This window comes from Pteropus medius, unplaced genomic scaffold, assembly GCF_902729225.1.
Source record: "Pteropus medius unplaced genomic scaffold, Ma_sr-lr_union100, whole genome shotgun sequence".
NCBI lineage: Eukaryota > Metazoa > Chordata > Mammalia > Chiroptera > Pteropodidae > Pteropus > Pteropus medius.
Genome location: NW_024350919.1, coordinates 59,282 through 74,641, shown reverse-complemented (window position 1 = coordinate 74,641; position 15,360 = coordinate 59,282). Strand labels below are relative to the sequence as shown.

Here is a 15,360-nt window from a genome sequence, read left to right as displayed (position 1 = left end):
AGGCCCTGGTGGCTTTCTGCCTACCTTGTGGATTTGCAGGGGGTGGCCGAGAAAGTGCTATTTGGAGCACCGATGGCGGGCTGGCACTGTTTCCTGCTCTGTTCCCCACCCCCAGCAGAGCCACCTGCCTCCCCTGCGCCCCCACCGCTGCCTCTGACAGCTCCTCCTACCCTGCCTCCCACATAGGAGCAACAGCTGAATTAACACTGTACACGGAAGTTACAGAGAAGAAAGAAATTTAAAAAAAAAAGAAAGGATGGGGGAGGGTCGGGAGAAGACGAGGGCTGGGGTGCTGGGGAGCTGGCAGAGGCCGGGGGCGAGAGGGGGAGAGGGGAGCTGGGAGCCCGGGAAGAGCCGGGAGCAGAGAGCGGCCTCGCCTTCACCCGGATGCCCTTGAGCCACCTAGGGTGAGATCGCTTTCTCCTTCTGGGTGACAAGTGATGGGCAGTGCTTTCACTGAATGCCTCCTGTTGGGGGCAGACCCCAGGCCCCTCCAGTGATGGATGGGTGACCCCTCGCTCGGTCACCCATACAGCATCCTGGGCTGCAGGGCCAGAGCCCTGACCGGCACCCCGGCATCAGTGACCTCTGCAGCCCCTGCCCCGGAGTCTCTGTCAAGTGCGTCTGGGACCCCTCGCCTCACATTCCCTACCATGACGACACCTCTTCAGACCGTCACACAGGAGCCCCTTCTGGGGTCTCAGGCTGTCTGTCGTGGGGACGTGGCTGGATGAGGGCGGGGCTGGGGGTGCCCGGCCAGCGTCAGGACAGCGAGGAGAAGGAAGCGGCCGCCCTCACATCTCTTCCTGCCCTCCGCTTGCACCCATCTGCCCCTGCACCCCCACACCTGGGGGATGCTCTGGGGGAGGCCTCGTCATGTTCTGGAGGCCCCTGGGCGGGCATCTCAGTGTCAGGCCGGGCGAGGATGCGGTCACGGCTCCGAAGGACTCTGGGAGACGGCCAATGGAGTTCCCTGGCTGAAGTGGGGAAGGTTTTTCCCAGCATCCCACCCCGAGCCTCACACCGCTTTCTGGCCTCCGTCCTCCTGCCCTGCCCCCGCCCCCGCCCCAGCCCCCAGCCTGTGTCTCCCCTAACAGGTCATCTGATAGACAGCGTTTTTACACTTCTTTTTTCTTGAATGGTGACAAAATACACATAAAATAAATGACCATCCTTATTATTTAAAGTGTACAGTTCAGTATCAAGGACACTCACATTGTTGTGCAACCAGTCTCTAGAACTTTCTCATCCTGCAAATCTGAAACTCTATACCCATTAAACACCTTTATACTTCTTTTCAAAGTTAAACATTTTTTTTTTCACTACAGAAAATTTTGGGCGTATACGAAAGTGCACAGAACAGTTTAATTGGTCCAAACACCCCAACATCAGCTTCGTCAACGGTCAGCTCAAGGCCGATGGTGTTTCATCCACAGCCCTGCTCGCTTCCCCGCCTAACCCCCACCTGCCAGTCCTTGGACCAAACCAGAAATGTTATACCATGTCAACTGCAGTGTCTCCACAGGTAACTCTAAAGGTTGGGGACTCTTAAACATAATCGGAAAACCTTTGTCACACCTAGAAAAGTAACAGCGATGTCGTGCAGTCCATGATGTGGCTGGTGGAGAAGGCTCTTAAGTCTTTTAAAATGCGACCTGCGCAGTGTCCCCCTGTCCCCCTCGTCCCCTCTCCCTGTCGTCCTCGCTACCTTTCCTGTGCTGCGGCAGGACAGGGGGGACCTCGCTGCAGGCCCACCCCTTCCTGAGGGCACACGGGACTCCATCTGGGTCCTGCCTGGGGTCCGGCACTTCCGTGGTCTGTGTCCTCTGCCGGCTGCCCTCCTCTCTCCAGGCCACCCGTGGTCACAGGGCTGATGGGCACCTGCAGGTCTCCCAGCTCCCTGCCCCGAGCCGGCCCCGAGCCCACTCTCCAGCCGTTGGCCTCTGCTCCTTTCCATCTCCACGAAGGAGTGCGTGCCCCCAGGGTCCCTGTTTGCTGCTTCTCTGATGGGTGCATTCCACCGTCCGGGCGATCAGGCTGAAGGCCGGTCTCATCTCTCGGGCACTCCCTCCATGAGTCCCCGTTCCCTGGCACAGCCACCCCCTTGGCATGTGGGTGAGTCCCTCAGGGTCGCCGTGGGCCCCCCTTCCTAGCGGTTCACTCAGCTCTGCTTCTCGCTGTGGCATGCACAGTGAATGGTGGGACCCCATCTGGCTGGTCCAGGTGTCCCTCTGACATACCCCCTCGGGAGTCCGTGTAGAGCGGAGTGCTGGGGCTGCCGGGCCACGTGTGGTGCAATCACCCACTCGTAACTACTTCCTCCCTTGCCGTGCGCCTTACAGCAGGAAGCATCGTGTCTTCACCATCAAGGGCTCGGAGGGCCAGTGTCATCCCAGACATGCCACAGACCCAGCCCGGTGAAGAGTGGGCAGAAGCCCCTGTCAGCTCAGCCGGACGCCCCTGCCGCGGTCTCAGGCTGTCAAGCATGGTGAGTGGCCGGGGCTCCTGTGCCCACGCTGGCCTTTCTAATGGGAACAAGTTTCTGTGGCTCTTCCCTGGGGAGTGGCTGCCTCCTTTCTTAAGGGCCCTTGTGGCCCTGGTGGCCCTGGTCCACTTCCCTAGCCTGGGGTCGTCCACTCCAGGCCCCGTTCTCCCGAGGCCCAGTGAGGGGCGCGCTGTGCCCACCGAGGGGAGATCTGCATGGCATAATGGGAGTATCCATAACTCAGGGGACCGGAGCCCGGAGTGGCAGAGGACGTGGCATAGACCCCGGGCCTCGGCTTCCAGGTCTAGGGCCTCCCACAAACACTTACCGAGCCTCTGACATGTGGCCGCTAGGCCCGGTAGAGCCAGGAGGAGGCTGGAGGGTCGGCAAGCCGTCCCCGCAGCTGTCGAGCGCGGGGGGTTTGGGCGGGGCCGGCCGCGATGGGTGTAGCGGGGGCCTGGCCAGCTGTGCCTTCCTCTTTCTGCCCGAGGAGGCCCTCCTCTCCTCATGCCCCCAGAGCTGCCCGGGCCGGTCTGCCCCTGGCAGAGTCTGCATATGTGTGTGTCTGAGTGTGAGTGTGTATGTTTAGTGTGTGTGTGTGTGTGTGTGTGTGTGAGGGATGTGTGGTGTGTATGTAAATATGTGTGAGGTGTGTGTGTACACGGTCCATTTTCCTGGTGGTGTCTGTTGCTTCTCCTGGGTTCTTGAAGGTTCACGAGCTCAGGCCTGAGGCCGGGGAAGCACTGGGTGATGGAGAGAATTAGGGGACAGGCATCAGGTGTGCGACCTAAACCTCTCACGGCCAGGCCTGTCTCAAGGTCTCCTGGGAGCAGGGGGATTGCAGCCTGGGGTCCACCGAGACCACCCACGCACGGCTATCTCCTGGTCCAGCCCACCTCCCCCTGGCACCTCGCCTCCCCGTCCTCTTCCCCTGACCCGGTGAGTGAGTGTGTGCGCGTGTGCATGTGTGTGTGCATGTGTGTGTGTGTGTGTGTGTGTGCGTGCGTGTGTTGGGACCACTAGTGCTGTGCCTGGCAGGTCCCCCTGCACCTGGCCGTGCCCAGAAAGCCCCTCTTCTGAGCCCAGGGGGTGAAGGGGGAGGGACAGCGAGACCTCCCGGGCCTCATCCGTCCAGCATCCAGCGTATAGTGAGGCCAGTGGGGAGGCCGGATGCTGGGGGTCAGCAGGAAACAGCTGCTGAGAAGTGCTGGGGGGTCCGTCAGTGCGGCCCCTGCCCCGCCCAGCAGGGGCTGAGCCCACACCTCAGTGCCACATCCTGAGCAGGACCACAGGCTGGACTCTGCAGCCACTGGGCCTCCAGGGGCTGGCCCAGGCCTCGTGGCTTTCTGTGAGGTTAAGGCTCAGGTCTGCCACGTTAGGAGTGCGTCACCTCAGCCCCCACACGCCGTTTGTCTTTCTAGCCAGTGAGTGAAATAGGCGAGCAGCTGGGTGACCAGACACGTCTCCACAGGAGTCCGGGTGGGCCTCCCCGCCCTGCAGCTGTCAGCTCGCCCGCGAGGAGAGGCCTGGAGCAGGGCACAGCTGTTACCTGGAGCTTTCGTGGGGTGGGACTGCCCAGCACCCTGTGGAGGATGTGCCCGCTGTCCATCCACACGTCCCACCCTGGGAGAGTGTCGCAGGAGCCTGCCTCCTCTGAAATGGGGGGCCGGGCCTGGCCAGGGGGGTTAGGGGCTTTAAACTCCCGCTGGCTCTATAATTAGAGTTCAAAACCTACTTCCCTGGGGCGGAGATGTAGGGGCGCGTGTGGGCCGCGGGGTCCATGTCCGGCTGGCCGGCGGTCCATAGACCCAGCTCAGGCCCAGGCCGAGCTCCACAGGGAACGGAGCTGCAGACAGATGCCTGCCCGTGGACGGGGTGGTGGACGGGGTGGTGACGAGCCTGCGGTGAAGCCGCATGGTGCAGGCCCGGGCCAGCTCCGCGAAACGAGTCCAGGGGGCTCACCTCTGTGCACAGCCGTCACTCTGTGAGCGTCCGCCGGGGGCGATGTCACGGGGTGGCGTGCTCGTTTCACAGATGAGGACACTGCCTGCAAGGGGTTAATAACACTTGTGTCCGCCCAGAGGACAGGGGCCTGGCCGTGCTAAGAACCCCCAGCTCCAGGGAGGCCTTCAGTGTCTTGGCGACATCCAGGTGACCCCCGCCCAGGTGGGCCCAGTCAGGGTGCTCACTGCTTTTTTTGCACAAGCTGCACCTAAAACGAGGTGTTGGATTTGTCGTCGTCATACCCCAGGCCCTACCTGTGCCCGTGGGCTGGGTCCCGGTGGAGGGCGTCTGCTGGGTCCCGGTGGAGGGCGTCTGCTGAACCCCGCCTTGCCAAGGGAGGTGGGGCGGGGGCCCCACGTCTCGGTAGGCCCTGTGGTCTTGAGACCCCGTTTTTCCCAGACAATGCGGGCCACTGGTGACTGCCCTGGCCGCTGGGGCTGGGCCTCGTCCCTGGACGTGGGCTTCCCACCAAGCTGGGAGTCTGCTTTTGGCTCCAGCTGCCTCACTCAGAGCCCCACGGGCGGCCAGCGGAAGGGCGAGGGGTGCCACTGGGTTCCCCCAGGGGCAGGAGAGAGCCCTCCAGCCCTTTTCTCCTGGGCAGGGCGGGCTGTGGGCGGAGCAGCAGCCCTTGACAAAGCTGGTGGTTTCCAGTCGCTTCCATCGCTGGCAAGTGGGTGTCTTGGTGACATGGTGGCACAGGTGAGTCAAGGCTTGGCAGGCACAGCCAATGACTGGAACTGCGCCACCTGTGCCCTAGGCTGGCCTTTCTGCTTTGGCCCAGAGCCCCCACCTCTGAAAGCTGAGGGTGTTTAGGCCACTGCCCCTCCCAGCAGCCCAGTGGCAGAGCTGGGGAGAGTCAGGGAGCAGGTGGCAGAGCCCAGCTTCTGAACGAGCCCCTCACGCGGGTCCCCACTCAGCACAAAATTCACACGGCCTAGGTCTGAGAAGGGTGTCATGTGGGTCATCCGGGTTCTGGGGAAGGTGTGATGCCACCACCCAGGGCTCTCATGGGGTGTGGGGTGGCATGCAGTGGAGCCCTCGCGGCCTCTGGAGCCACAGAGCAGGAAGCTGCGGTGCGGCCGCCCCCTCCTCTCCCAGGCCATGAAAAACACCTCCAGTGAGTTTCCCTGAGCCCGGAGTCAGGGTCCTCCCAAGAAACAGAGCAACAAGACACATGGTATGAGTACGTGTGAGTGAGTGCACATGTGCATGTGTGTGCACGTGTGCATGTGTCTGTGCATGCATGTGTGCACATGTGCATGTGTGCACGCACATGTGTGTGCACGAGCGCGCTGTGTGTCTGTGCATGTGCGCACACATGCACAAGTGTCTGTGCATGTGCGCGCTTGTGCATGAGTGCACGTGCACACACGTGTGCAAGTGTGTGTGCGTGAGTGTGCAAGTGTCTGTGCATGTGTGCACTCGTGTGTGCATGAGTGGGCGTGTGTACATGTGCACACACGTGTGCAAGTGTCTGTGCATGTGTACGTGTGTGCATGAGTGCATGTGTGCACACATGCGTGTGTGAGTGTGCGCGTGCGCGCGTGTGTGCATGCAGAAACGGATTCATTTGAGCAGCTGGCTGCCTCATGTGATTGCGGGGGGCCAGCAGCTCCAAACTCTGCAGAGCGGGCCTGAGCCCAGGGAGGCGTTGGGGCTGCAGCTGGAGCTGGAAAGCTGTGTGGACACGGACTCCGCCTTCCGCCTCAGGGGACCGCAGTCTTTACTCTTCAGGCCTTCGACGGATCGAGTGAGGCCCACCCACACTGTGATCTAAGTCTTTCCAAGTTAATGTTAATGTCGCTAGGAAATTCCTTCTCAGCACCATCTAGACCAGAGTGTGAGCACGGAGCTGGCTGCCATGGCCCGTTGGTGCCGGCCAAGCTGGCGCTTGCACTCCATCGTCCTGGCGTCCTTGGCGCTCTGGGACAGGAGAGGAAACTGAGGCTCAGAGGGCTGCGATGGCCTGTCCGCAGCCACTCAGCAGCCGGGCATAGGTATAGGAGCGCCAGCCCCGGGGTCAGGCTGATTGCAGCACCTGTCCTGGCTGTGTGGCTTGGGGAAGGCACTGAATCTCTCGAAGCCGTTGGTGGAATGGGGAACAGGCACGGCGCCCCCCGGTGGGTGTGGTCAGGATGAGGCCGGGAGTGCCGAGTGTAGCGAGGCCAGCAGGGTGGGCGCTGCAGGCAGCGTGCAGTCTGGTTCCTATGGGGCCTGTAGCCCTGAGTGGCCGTCCAAGCAGGGCCCACGGCCCATTGGTGGAAGCTCCCTGTGGAGACTGGCCATGTCTGCCATGACGGGTCCCCACCCCACAGCCCAGAACCCCACAGCCAGCGCCTCGGCCCAGCAGGAGTCACAGAGCGCGTGGCGGCCTCCTTCTCCTAGGCGGGAAGTGTGGGGCTGCGGTGGAGGCCGGGCCTCTTGGGTGCCGAGATCCAGCCGATCTGAGGTGCAGGGTCCTCTGCGGTCACATGGCATAACTCCACTCACTGGCAGCTTTAGGGGTCCTTTGGGGGTGATGCCTCCTGGGCCACAGCTAGAAATAGTCTGAGGGGTCTCCTGGCGACCCAGAGCTCAGGCAGGGGCTGAGGCCGGCCTCATGGGCTACGACGCCACACCAAGCCTGGGGCCCTGCCTGGGAGGAGCCTTGGGCAAAGTGGGCTGACCTGGGCACACCTGGGCACACCTGGGGCGCGGGGCGCGGTCTCCCTCAGTGTTCCAGGGCGGGGGCGCTCACTGTCAGCGCAGGGGGGCAGCACTCCCCCAGCCCACTTTAAACAGTATTGATGTGGCCGCCATAGGCTTTCAGAGCGGGGGGCCTATGAGCGTAACGGAAATTTAGTGGGAGTATCGGGGTGAGGGTGCTGCGAGGTCTCGGCAGGACCCCAGAATCCGGGAGAGGGGCACCCGCAGTGATGGGCGGAGAGCGAAGGAACCGTCTAGGAGCAGCTGTCCCCGCAGCGAGCTGTCCCCAGCCCTCCCCCCACAGTGGAGGGAGGTCCCCGGAAGTGCCGGCAGCGGGAGCATAGAACTGACCGGGTCCAGCGCCGGGAGGAGCTCACCTCAGGGCCGTTCGTTGTCACTCATCACGGGGTTCCGGTTTTTTTAGATGCATGAATTAAAAAAAAAAAAAAATTCTATATGGTTATTATACGTTTGGAAAATACAGACAAAAATAACGAAGAAAATAGAAAAAACTTATGACGGCCCCACCCAGAGACACTGGGACAGGTTAGGCGAATCTGCTTTGACCGGCTTCCCAGTCACTTCCCACCCTGAAAACCTAGTCGCTGGCACGTCGCCTGTGCGGCAGGTCCCGGGGGGTGAGGTGGGGGGCATTCTAAATGTTCAAGACGTTTGCACTGGACAGCGAGAAACCTAGCTACTTCGATTGTCACACCTGACCACATGCCAGGTGACTTTCTCAAAAGTTTGCTCACCAGTGGCGCCCCGTCCTCTACTCTGGCCCGCGGCCTCTCCCACGGGGTGTTTGTCTTTCTGTTCGTCACTGTCTAGGACATCCTTGGTGGCGAAGGTTGCCATTCTCCTTTGGCAGTGGATAGTAACTAAATATTTCCACCCGTTCCATGTTCTTATGGACCAGTTCGCTGTTTCAGAGTCATCTGTCCTCAGAGCCTTTTGTTTCCCTAGGGTTTGCGCTGAGGTGTCCTTACTGTAGACGCACAGGCTCGTCTACTTATTCTGTCGCTTTGCCATCTGAAACTGAGTTTACGTGTCCCTGGTATGAATGGGTGCTGAGCTGGCGTGTCCCTGACTGTCACCAGGCGCCAGGCTGTGCGACGCGAGCCTGCCTTGGCCGGTATCGAACCCGCTCACGCCCCCTCGCTGGGCCTCCGACCAGACTGGACTGTGGGCCCGAAGCTTCTCAGGGCACTTACCACCCTGCAAACAACACCCCCAGCTGGCTCGTCGCTTCCTTTCAAGCCTCCCCGGCGATTGTCACGCATTTCCTCTTCCAGGCGATCCGTTTTATTGCTTTTTCCCAGGAAGTGGGTGTCGATGCCCTTACCAATTCTGGCTTTTTCGTTGGTTTTCTGATTCGCCGACTTCCGCCCTAATCCGTGGGTCTCTTGCCTCCCTCGGCGAAGCTCTGCCGCAGGCGCCCTCATTCTGGATCCCCGTGCCCGAGCGTACTGTCCTTCCATCTGGCAGGAAAGCATTTAGGGCACTGGCTTCACAGCCCTGAGGGGACAGAGGTCCCACCGCACTGCCCAGAGGACGTTTGCGTCACCCTCTTTTCCAAAACGTCTGTGAACGTGAGTTTGATTTCCTCTTCGCCTTAAAAGATATTCGGCAGCGTTTTAAAATTTCTAATTCACGTGCGTGTGGCGGGAGGTCTCGCTTTGTTCCATTTAGTCAAATGTCTGCTCTCGGACTTCAGCGACGGTGAAATGTACAGCTGCGACTGTGTCCACAGGCACTTGGACCCTTTGTGGGGCTGGAGGCCTGGAGAGCTGGAGGCTGCGTCCTCCTGGAGCCCCTCGCCCTTCTCGCCCCCGGCTCAGCCCTGACCGCGAGGTGGGCGGCGGTACAATCCCGCCCCCTCTGCGGTACCTCGGCTCTGGGTAGTGGCTCCTGTGTCGATTTAAAGGAGAGAAAAAAGATCATGCACTGATGCTCTGTCTGGCTTAGAAAGGCCGGGGCCTCTTTGGGGTCCCTCGGAGACGTTTACTTTTCTCTCCATGAAACAGCCTTGGCCCATCCACTCCAGGAAGAGGAGGGGCCCCCGCCTTCCCTCCGTTCGCACTTCTGAGGACGCCCGACACCTGTGCTCCCCGCTCTCCATCACCCCATCTGGTGCCTCTTACAAGCCCGCCCAGGCGGGTTTATTGTCTGGCCCTGACGGGCGGGCGGTCAAGGCCAGGCTCCCACGAGGGCTGAGGGTCAGGGAGGCCGCGGATGCCCGAGCGGCTCCTCTGGGGCTTTGCGCTTCGGCGGAAGCCTGGTCCAGCCCCCGCTTCCTCCCACGCGGAGATGCTGGCCTCCTCTGCTTCTTGCTCCGAGTCCTGTTTCTTCACTGATGGTTCCTCTTTCGTCTTTTGCCAGATGGGGACGTTTTCGTGAGAGGGTGTGATCTGAGACGTCTTACACTTTCTTGCTAATGCTCCTTCGGCGTCTGGAATCTGAGGTCTTAGGGCTTCGTTCATGGTGCGGTGGGCCCTCCTTAGTAGCGTTCGTTGGGGGTTTCGGGAAGGGGGCTGGCGCAGGGGACTTGGGGAGCTGCTCCCCGAGTTACCCTGGGTTGCACCATCCTTCCCCCGCTGGGTGGGGCAGAGGTTCTCACGGGTTCCTGGGGCCTGGGCTTTCTCCAGCCGCCTGGCTTAGGGTTTTGCATCTTGCATCTTGGGTGAGTGAGGCGTGCTAGCGGGGTGTCCCAGTTCCGGGGAGATGGCGGCCTAGCCGGTGGGGATGGTACCCAGCGCTCGGGGGCGGGGAGCGGGGGGCCGTCAGGGGCAGCTTCTGGCAGGAGCTCTCAGGTTGGGGCCCACGCCCTTCCCCCCCTGCCCTCGCCCCTCTCCTCCGCTCAGCCCAGGGCCTCTCGCTTGCTCTCCTGCCAGCTGTCCTTACTGAGTGCAGGGACCACGAGTGCCAGGTCCTCAGGTCACTGCACACACAGCTGCCATGCAAGCCTGTCCTCCCCAGAGCAGGGGGCGGGCCTACAAAGCCCCGGCCACACAGAGGAGCCGAGGCAGAGCGAGCCGCTGAGGCGGGCCTCCTCCTAGGCTCGGGCATGCCGGGGGCTGACCGGGGACCGGCCTCCGGGATTGCGCCCAGAGGGGCCTTCATCTCTGCGGGTGTGCGAGCTGCATGCAGGCCCTGGGGCCCCGAGGGAACGCCCACTGTGAACCCCACCCCGGCCCGTGAGGAGGGTCCTGCTCCCATCCCGCAGGACCCAGGCAGAGGGGAGTGCTGTGTGGCAGGATCTGCACTCTGCCTCCTTCCCTTAGCCCATCCCTGAGCCCCCAGAGCCGCCAGGTGCCCAGGTGTCCGGCCCCCACTCAGCCAGGGTGGGGTGGGGCTTCCACAGTGTCTGTCCCAGGGTGGAACCCGTGAAGTAACAGGCGGGGAAGAGGGCAGCTCCGCCCCTTCCCCACCTGGCTTCCTGTGTTCAGGGTCAGGGTCTTGCTGCCTGTGGGTCTTGTCCTGACCAAGGTCCACTCCCCTCTCTGTGGGAGGAAGTGCAGCGGGGTCACCGTTCCCAGGCCCACACCCTGCTGCCGCTCGGGCCTCGGTTTCCCCGTGCGAGGACCGAGTTGTTTACAAGCTGCTTGTCACGACTATTCCAGGGGGCTGGTCTGCGGCCGCAGGAGAGAGGCCCAGGTCTGCTTGCAGGTCCTGCCCCAGGAAAGGGGGACCCGCTCACCTGCTCAGACCACACGCATGGTTGGGGCGCTTGGGGATGGGGCTCCCCACCCTCTGCTTGGAGCAGCCCCAGCCTCAAAGGTTGGGGTGCTATCCTGAGGCCGACTGGACCTTGTGCCCCAGGGCAGTGCAGGTCAGCTGAGGGTTCGGTGGGCACACTTGGGGCACCAGTCCAGCTGCTGAACTTGGGGGACCCAGATGGAGAGCTGAGGCGGCCTCGACCGGAGCCCCATGACCCACGGTGGGGAGACAAGGGGACTTTGACGAGCCGGGGGCCTGGAGTGAACCAAAGCCACGTCTCTGCTGCCTGCCGCTGCGGCCCCGGAAGCCAGAGCAGGCAGGAGTCCGTCCTGCTTCTGACCCGAGTGGGAAGGAGCGAAGGTTCTGTTTTGACATTTCTGGGTCTCGGGTTTAATCTTGTGGTGACAGGGTCACCTCCAAAGAGGCAGGAACTTGGGGCTGGGTGGGAGAACAAAGGAGAAGGCAGGACCCACTGACGGGCACCCCCAGAGCCCACGGTGGGACCACGCAGTTCGCTGACGGGCGGGCCTGGCCGGAGCCTCTGCCAGTTGGGACAGACGCGCCCGATGCAGGGCCCCGAGGCCCACCGGCATGACGCGGGGCGGCGGGAGCCGGGCCCCCAGGAGCTCAGGCAGAGCAGCTGGCACCCACCTCACCTTCCGGGGCATCCTGTTGATCACCGTTTCTGATAAGGCACAGCCCCTTCCTGCCTGCGAGCTCCCGGCTGCTGGCTGCTCAACACCTCTGCTTTCTTGGTGTCAGATAAAAGGCCACGGCCACCTAGAATGCTCAGACCTGGGGGCCCAACCCCCTTCCCCCCAGGAAGGCCCGCCACCCTCCCTGGCTGTTCTAGAGGGGCACAGCTGCTTTATGCCCAGCCTGCGTCTGCAGCCATGGCAGCGTCGCCCTTGCCGGCCCCTGGCGTGTGGGCAGTGGGTTAGAGGTCCTTCCTCTGCCTCCGAGAACCAGGACCAGAACCAGAACGCCAGGCGTCCAACATCGCGCCCGTGATGGTGCCTCTGGGAGCGTCAGCAGTCGGGGTGCCTGAACGAGCCGCTTGGCCAGATGCCCTGTCTGTGCCTTGTCCCCGGCTCTGGGTAAGGACGGCCCGTGCTGATGGACGAGAACAAATTCATGGTCCCCTACGGCCAGCGCCTCGGGCAGGCAGCGGTGGCCCTGCACAGCCTGGCGCGCCCTGCGTGCCGGTGCCCAGCAGGCGGCGGGTGCGGTCTGGGCGCCCCAGGTGTTCAAGGGTGGCTACTCTGCCACCCGCCAGAGCTCCGGGCGCCCGAGTCTCTGCTCTGAGCTCAGTGTTCAATTCGCTGAGGGCTCAGGGTGTGTGGAGGCCACTCATGGCTCTAACTCAGAACATGTGGCACCGTGTGTGTCTGTGTGTGGACGGCGTATGCATGTTTATGATGTGTGTGGTGTGTGCACGTGTGTGGTGTGTGCACAAGTACATGCATGTGTGTGGTGTGTGCACCGTGAGTCTGTGGGTGTCTGTGTGGCCGTATGCGCTGCCGGCAGGAGTCCCCCTCCGCTCATCCTGGGAGGTCCAGCGGGCTCGGGGCGTGGCAGCGTATGTGTGCACGTGTGTATGATGTGTGTGCACACGCGTGATTGCGCATGTGCAAGTCTGTTCGCATATGTCACTGGCAGGATGCCCAGCACTCATCAGTGTGACAGCCACTGCCCGCCAGGCCCCAGTCCCCTGGCGTGCAGCCATGCAGGGCAGTCAGGGAGAATGACCGGTCTTGGCCTTGCCCCGATGCTCAAGGCCCCCCGCAGCAGGGGTGCGGCTCTAGGCTCCGCATCCACAGGCCGGTGTGGAGGGCTGCACGGCGGTCACCCAGCGCTTGGGGTCCCGGGCGCTGTCACCAAGACCCTTCCCTCCACAGGACATGCTGTGTCAATGCTCCCTGCTGCTCGCCCTGGCGGGTCTGCTCTCCCTCGGGTCTGGTGAGTTCTGCAGAACATTCCGGGTCAGGAAGGATGCCCACCCTAGCACTGGCTGGAGGCCCCCTTCCCAGAGCCTGGCAGACACGCCTCTGGTTTATCCCGCCATCCGGGTCCTCCCGCTGTCCGCCCCTCTCCGCCCACCTCCACGTGTGGCCTGGTCACCCATCCGCCACCATGCACCACCGCAGCCTCCTATGGCCGCTGGCTCTCCGCTCATGGGGCCTGTCTCGTCTCGCCCACAGTCCTCTCCCAGGAGTGCCCCAAGTACAAAGGCGGCACCTGCCAGGAATGCATCCAGTCGGGGCCCGGCTGCGCCTGGTGTCAGAAGCTGGTAAGAGCCTCCTCCTGCCCGGCGGGCACCCAGGACCATCACCTGGCCCTTTACTCGTGGGGCAGAAGCTGACAGGACACAGGGGCGTCTGACAGACAGACCTGGCTGGCCCCAGGGCAGCCTGGAGGCTGACCCGAGTGAGGCGTGCTAGGCCGGGCCAGCACTGGGCCCTGGGCCCCCGGGAGTAGGAGGCAGGAGGCCAGCTGCATGATGTGTCCCTTACGGCCCCCAGCACGGAGGGAGGCAGGCGGCGGTCCAGCGGCCAGAGTATGGACGGGAAGCGCAGCAGCGCCCTATGGGGGCCTCGCTCCCTGTAGCATGTTTCAGGGGTGAGGCCCCTGGGGAGGAAGGCAAGGGCCAGGACAGTAAGGGGCGAGCCAGCCCCTTGTCCCCGCATCACAGCCCCTGTCCAGGCCACCCTCCTCCCGGAGAGGCACACTCCCCCGGGGCCCCCCGACACTGATCATGCCCTCCTCCCTAAAGGTCCTCCAAGACCCTGACCCTGTCCTTTCCCCGAGAGTCCCCCACCTCCCGCCCACGCCCCGTTTCCAGGGTGCCCCGAGGCTGTGACCCTGCAGATCTAAATGGAAACACACAGGTGCGCACTCACACATTATTCATTTTTCTCAAATCTGAGACTATATTGCAGACATCATGCCACTTTGTCCTTTAATATTTTAAAGGTGCAAATTGTGCCAGTTCATCCAGAAATGTTTCGATAGCCGTTTTTCCCCCGGGCGATGCTGTAACCCAGGAACACACGTCGATTCAGTCGACGTATCGGAGGCTTGTCTCGCTCTCTGTTCCTGTTCATGTTATTTCTCCAGCACGTAGAGAGTTCACGGGGTTCCGAAGGTGAACGTGGTGCCGCAGAGGCTCAGGAGGCGGCCCCCATGCCGTCCCCACCCCCGCCCCCCTGCCTGGTTACTCTCCGGACCGCCCTGCGGAAAGCAGCTCAGCTGTGAGCTGGCGTTTGGCAGCTCCCAGTGGGAGCAATGCCACCCTCAGGTGTGGCTGGCTCTGGCCCATGGCAGGACCCACCCAGCGCGGCCTCCTCTCTCTCCTGCCGTGTCAGGATCTAGGGGGCCTTGGTGGGGACACGGCGGTCACAAGGAAAGCACCTTAGGTCCAGGCCTCCTGCTCCTCCTGGCCCCGTGCCCTCTGGACTGCAACGGGGTTGGCGTAGAGCCCTGGCTCGTGTTCCAGAAGGATCCTTGGGCGGCCACGCAGGCTGAGGGGAGACAGCCACATTCCCTGGGGAGACAGCCACTCCCTCTGACAAAGGGTGGACCCCGCAGCCAGACACTCGGTGAGGCCGCCCCTGGCTCTGGGCCGCAGAGTGTCCAGCTGACGGTCAGCCTGGGCTGGAGACTCTGCTCTCCAGTGCCGTCTGCTGCTGGAGGCGGCAGGAGACCCACTGGGCCGGGCTCCGCCGTGGTCTGGGAGTCCCGTGGAGAGGCCGTCTGGGGGCGGGTGTCTCCCTGAGGGCTGTCCAGCCCCTGCTGTGTCCCCATGCCACAGGGACATCTGTCGGACCTGGAGGAAATGAGGAGGGTCGGCCGCCTCGCATGATGTGGGGTTCAGCCTGCACAGCTCCCGTGTTTTCTCTTCCCCGTTCCTGACTTCTGACTCTCCCCGCCAGAATTTCACGGGACCCAATGAGCCCAACTCCGTTCGCTGTGACACACGGGAGCAGCTGCTATCTAAGGGCTGTGCAGCTGACGATATCATGGACCCTAGGAGCCTGGCCCAGACCCAGGAGGACCAGAAAGGGGGCAGGAAGCAGTTGTCCCCTCAGAAAGTGACGGTCTACGCGAGACCAGGTGGGCTTGCCCCCCGCTGTGCCAGGGGCCTGGGTCTCTTCCAGCCCCGTGTTCTGTGTTCTTTGTAAAAGGGAGCACGTTCTGTGCCATCGCCCTCTCAGAAGGCCCGGCGGCCCTGGCAGAGCGAGGCTCTGGCGCCCGACGTGCCCCCATCTCTGCGTAGGCCAGGCGGCGGTATTCAACGTGACCTTCCGCCGCGCCAAAGGCTACCCCATCGACCTGTACTACCTGATGGACCTCTCCTACTCCATGCTCGACGACCTCATCAACGTCAAGAAGCTGGGGGGCGACCTACTCCGGGCCCTCAACGAGATCACTGAGTCCGGCCGCATTGGTGAGCCCCGCCCACCCGG

General features: G+C 62.7%; 1 protein-coding gene across 1 annotated transcript in view; it reads left to right on the top strand.

Annotated features, from left to right (window-relative positions):
• The first annotated feature begins 1,476 nt into the window (after window positions 1-1,476).
• Window positions 1,477-15,360, top strand: part of ITGB2 (integrin subunit beta 2) — a 25,177-nt gene continuing 11,293 nt past the window's right edge. Inside the window, exons 1-6 of the mRNA XM_039840060.1 lie at window positions 1,477-1,525; window positions 2,343-2,488; window positions 12,793-12,853; window positions 13,096-13,184; window positions 14,827-15,007; window positions 15,171-15,341. Coding sequence (XP_039695994.1) covers window positions 1,492-1,525; window positions 2,343-2,488; window positions 12,793-12,853; window positions 13,096-13,184; window positions 14,827-15,007; window positions 15,171-15,341 — 682 coding nt within the window. The 5' untranslated portion in view covers window positions 1,477-1,491. The remainder of the gene's footprint in view (window positions 1,526-2,342; window positions 2,489-12,792; window positions 12,854-13,095; window positions 13,185-14,826; window positions 15,008-15,170; window positions 15,342-15,360) is intronic.